The sequence below is a fragment of the Coregonus clupeaformis genome, chromosome 2 (genome assembly GCF_020615455.1).
Source record: "Coregonus clupeaformis isolate EN_2021a chromosome 2, ASM2061545v1, whole genome shotgun sequence".
In the NCBI taxonomy this organism is placed as follows: domain Eukaryota; kingdom Metazoa; phylum Chordata; class Actinopteri; order Salmoniformes; family Salmonidae; genus Coregonus; species Coregonus clupeaformis.
The window spans coordinates 16,916,141-16,921,267 of NC_059193.1; the positions used below are offsets into that span (position 1 = coordinate 16,916,141).

Here is a 5,127-nt window from a genome sequence, read left to right on the forward strand (position 1 = left end):
ACCGAGCTGTGCCTAATTTTTCCACCCCCTAGCTAGCCACAAACACCCAGCATGTGTGCACACACACACGTATGCATGCACACAGATACACACACCGTCATTCTAGGTGACATGCTACCCTCCAAGTGTATTAACATGCAGGTAAACCACTATCTCTGTTCTATCACTCTATCATACTTTGCTGAATTTCAAGGATACAACCCTATCCATTTTTCTTCACAGAGGAGAAACAATAAGTTAATTTAATAAGGTGAAGTTTTAAGAGCGGTGTGGATGGAAAACTTTGATCCTGGTATCAATAGTCCACTCCTCTACTCTCCTTCTCTTGAGCCTTTCATTCTCAGAATGAAGTGAAGATTCTGAGTGGTTCATTTAGACCTCTCCCACTAACGACCTCATTAGTCCATTTGGTAATTAAGCAATTAACTCCAGATTAGCTATTGATTAATGTTTGCCGTGAATAATGTTTCTCAATGGGATAGTACTGGTTAAATATTAAACCTCTGGTAATGAGAAACTGATTGATTACATCAGCAGATTAATTACAAAAGCACATGTAAATGGTTCATTATCTCGTTAACACACTTGTTCACATGATATAATCTTTTTTTGGTACTAGCCTAATACTATAGGCTAGGTGGCATTTGGGGTTTGTACCTTACGGCTCATCATAATACAGCCGATGACTCATGGGCATGGCTTATCTCGCTGTTGATAATGGTGAGGCGGTGACATGGATTTAATAACTGCAAGACCATGCTCCCATATTTGCCCAATGACTGTCAACTCACTTCAATGGACACCGATGTTGATATAGCTACACTATATATACAAAAGTATGTGGACATCCCTTCAAATTTGTGGATTCGGCTATTTCAGCCACACCCATTGCTGACAGGTGCATAAAATCGAACACACAGCCATGCAATCTCCATTGGAAAATGTTGGCAGTAGAATGGCCTTACTGAAGAGCTAAGTGACTTTCAAAGTGGCACCGTCGTAGGATGCCACCTTTCCAACAAGTCAATTCGTCAAATGTCTGCCCTGCTAGAGCTGCCACGGTCAACTGTAAATGCTGTTATTCTGAAGTGGAAATGTCTAGGAGCAAGAACGGCTCAGCCAAGCTCACAGAACGGGATTGCCGAGAGCTGGACCGCGTAAAAATCATCTGTCCTCGGTTGCAACACTCACTACCGAGTTGGAGTGGTGTAAAGCTCACTGTCATTGGACTCTGGAGCACCGGAAACGCGTTAATAATAATAATAATAATATGTCATTTAGCAGACGCTTTTATCCAAAGCGACTTACAGTCATGCGTGCATACATTTTTGCGTTCTCTGGAGTGATGAATCACGCTTCACCATCTGGCAGTCCGACGGACGAATCTGGGTTTGGCGGATGCCAGGAGAATGCTATCGGCCCGAATGCATAGTGCCAACAAATAATGGTCTGGGGCTGTTTTTCATGGTTCGGGCTAGGCCCCTTAGTTCCAGTGAAGGGAAATCTTAACGCGACAGCATACAATGACATTCTAGACGATTCTGTGCTTCCAACGTTGTGGCAACAGTTTGGGGAAGGCCCTTTCCTGTTTCAGCATGACAATGCCCCCGTACACAAACTGAAGTCCATGCAGAAAAGGTTTGTTGAGACCGGTGTGGAAGAACTTGACTGGCCTGCACAGAGCCCTGACCTCAACCCCATCGAACACCTTTGGGATGAATTGGTATGCCGAATGCAAGCCAGGCCTAATCGCCCAACATCAGTGCCCGACCTCACTAATGCTCTTGTGGCTGAATGGAAGCAAGTCACCGCAGCAATGTTCCAACATCTAGTGGAAAGCCTTCCCAGAAGAGTGGAGGCTGTTATAGCAGCAAAGGGAGGATCAACTCCATATTAATGCCCATGATTTTGGAATGAGATGTTCGACGAGTAGGTGTCCACATACTTTTGGTTATGTATTGTATATAGATTAAATCTGAATTTAAATGAGGATGGGGATATTATCAATCTCTAACCATTTCCTTTATCTGTGCTGATTGTATTCACTCAGAAGTCCACAGGTTGTTAATTACAGTGGGACAATAATAGAGTATCCTGAAGTAGTCTCTGCTCAGAGGTACAGCAACAACAAAGGGGTATGCATAGGACAAAACTGAATAAGCAAAGATTCAATGCACGTGCACACAGCCCTATTTAGAATAGGTAAGGATCTGGCCCTGCGCTGCGCTCCGGCCGTTGATGTATTGATGCATTTAATCAGTGTGCCATTTCTCCGCCGCGAGGAGTAATCATTTTTCCATTACACTACCTCCGAAGGACGTCCACACACATTTGTTTGGCCTCTTTTGTGTTGTGTTTCTGGGCCACAGCTTTCCTCTGACTAATGTTTTATTTATTTCTTTGATGGATTAAAGGCCCAGCTTTTCTGCTAGGGCCCTGATGCAAAATGTCACCTTCCGCAATCACTGCCTCCCAAACACCCACCCCATCTTGCTAAAGTCTACAAAACACACACACCAGAGCTAACTTTCTGCTTGGATAATTGTGATATATGGGGGAATTAAATGAATTATTATTACAAAAGAAGTGGAGCGAGGAGGGAGGGAGGTAGAGGGTGAAATCAAGCAAAACATTTAAAAAATGCATTGGTCCCTTGTTTTTTTTTATTTTGAACCAGAGTAATAATAGCAATTCATTTCCTTTTTAGAAACAGCAATTTGATTGGGTAAAAGTCAACTTTGACCCTCTCAACACTTTTAAGCTTTCCCAGCAGTAATGCCATAATAAGGAATCTATAGGAGGATCAAAAACTGGGAAATGAAACAGTTCTTGACAACTAAACATTTATATAGATATGTTAAATGAAATGGTTATTGTTGTACTATATATTTTTTATGAGTTTAAGACTTATTTGAATAGATACTGTACAGAATGTACCGTGAACACTGGGTGTAGGCCCTCCTAAAAACCACTATGGGGCGACAAATCCACACAACTAATCCAATAAGGCATTGAATAAAATACAAAAATAACTACTAAAATACATAAAAAAGGCAAAAGAAACGCATAATAAAAAATATAAAAAAGATGTTGTAAGGGGAACATGCAGTAATTCTTTATTTTCAAGGCCATTATAATCCTTGTTTCAATCGTACAGCAATAATTGTGCAAACACAGACGATTTGACTTGACGACAGTCTTAATAACAGAAACCTTTCTTGACCCTCAACTTCTTCCTCCTTGGTACCCATGCCCTCTTCAAGGAGTGTAGTAATGATCAAACTTACCAAAGCCAAAGAGGCTTAGGGATGGAGAGACAGGGTGGAGCAGGCAGGCATGATGCTGGGCAATGCTACCTTGTTGTTGTGGTCTCATTCCATAGAGAGCTGAACACTCTCACTCTGGCCTTGGTGCTGCTGCTGGTCAAACTTCCTCGCTGTTAAGAAGGTATAAAGGAGTCCAAATTATACCAATTTAAACAGTGGGGTTGATTTAGATATTTTAGAAGTGCTCTGTGAGCTACAGTTTATTAGTGAATGACACAGAGCTATTTGATAAACCAGAAATATATTTGAGATCAGTTCCTAATCATGGACAGAAATATAAAGATATATCTAGAAGAATTGTTCTATGTTAAATATGCATTTGACCACAAGCTCTATCAAAAGTGAGCACAAGCCTAACATTGATTGATGCAGTATTCAACAGCACTAAGACCAGAGCCGGTTCCAGGCATATGCGGTTGCTTGTGGCCCCAAACCCCCTGCCCCCACACCCAAAAAACGGGGTCTCAACACACATGATGCGACTAACAAATATGGTTGTGCATCAACAATTTTCTCTTGTTATGTCAGTCACTGACAGTCACTTAATTAGCCATGTCAGCTAACAATGTTTAGATTGGTAGTTAGTCTAGCCAGCTATCTAAATGTGTAGTAATCATGGCCAAATACTGTGTCCAGAGGCCCTGACCTCCAGGGGGTCCCCATTGATTTTGTTAGTCATTCTCACTTAAATATCATATTAACATGGAGTAAGTCATTAGAAAATGTGTAGAATTGCAGGGAATGAACTTTAAAAGTTCAATGTTTCCCGCCAATGTCCAGGGGGGGCCATTAAAATGTTTTGCCATGACGTGGGGGGACCCCCAACCAAATCTCGCTTAGGGCCCCCAAAAGGCTAGAGCCGGCACTGACAAACTCACCAAGGGAGTACATCTCCAGCTGCTGGCGGAGTCTCACTTTCTGCAGACTGTCGTAGAAGTTGGGTTCGGTCGTGGCTCCAGCGGTGGGGGGCAGAGCGAATATCCTCATGATCTTCCTCTTATTTCTGATGGGAAGAAAAGGAGAAAAGAGAGAGTGAGACCCAACAGTAAACTGTCATTCGTGTGCATTAACTGGCTGGAAGCTTTGTAGCAGCAAATTGTATCAAACACATGTTATTAAGCACACATTTAGTTTAAAAGATTCATATATGTATTAACAGTCGGGCGCAAAATTAATTGGGAGCAAATTACAATGGAGCCTCTTACTTTCTAGCGTACATTAGCAGTCCGAAGCTAAACAGAATGACGAGCAAATAGACATTGGTTGCCTCATTCCACGCCTCGTGCACGGAGTAATCCAAAGATTCCTCGTTCGCCATCACACCATGGCCGCCCATTGCGATCAAACAAATGGTGATGTATGTTTATATTTGTATAAATGTGTATAAATATAAGACTCAATGTATCAACAATTAGCTGAATACGACTCCTACGATGTAAACAGAAAGCTGTTTCCGGGTCGTATACTAGACGGTGATTGGGTTTTCATCCTCACAAAGACGCTCCCCCGATTACCTTTTTTCAAAACAGGAAGTAAGTTGATATGGCGTGTGGGGGTGTTTGGAAATTAATTCGTCCCTCTAATTTTGTAAGTAGTTGAATCCAGACTTGTTCATTGCGCTGTTCGTTTTTTATTTGTGCTTCTAGCCACGGCATAAACCACATTGCAATGTGCATGGTTGCCTTTCTATCACCTGTCTATTTGCAGTGGAATTGAGTTTATTTAATGTTCATGCAGGCGTCTCTTGGATATGTGGGCAGCAAGTTATCTAGCTAGCTAATGTTATCTGTTGTTGCTACAC

At 42.0% G+C, this 5,127-nt stretch overlaps 1 protein-coding gene across 1 annotated transcript; it reads right to left on the reverse strand.

Annotated features, from left to right (window-relative positions):
- Window positions 1-2,643: 2,643 nt before the first annotated feature.
- LOC121536874 (small integral membrane protein 19) lies at window positions 2,644-4,840 on the reverse strand. Its single transcript, XM_041844485.1, has 3 exons — window positions 4,532-4,840; window positions 4,205-4,329; window positions 2,644-3,436 (listed from the first exon to the last, which is right to left on the reverse strand). Exons 1-3 carry the CDS (start codon window positions 4,660-4,662, stop codon window positions 3,372-3,374), a joined length of 321 nt encoding a protein of 106 aa, XP_041700419.1. The 5' UTR covers window positions 4,663-4,840; the 3' UTR covers window positions 2,644-3,371.
- Window positions 4,841-5,127: the final 287 nt, after the last annotated feature.

Coding starts and splice junctions, on each gene's coding strand:
- LOC121536874 (XM_041844485.1), bottom strand. CDS start 4,662: ATGGGCGGCCATGGTGTGATGGCGAACGAGGAATCTTTGGATTACTCC. Junction 4,330..4,531: donor CTGCTAATGTACGCTAGAAA/GTAAGAGGCTCC, acceptor TCTTCCCATCAG/AAATAAGAGGAAGATCATGA. Junction 3,437..4,204: donor GCTGGAGATGTACTCCCTTG/GTGAGTTTGTCA, acceptor CCTTCTTAACAG/CGAGGAAGTTTGACCAGCAG.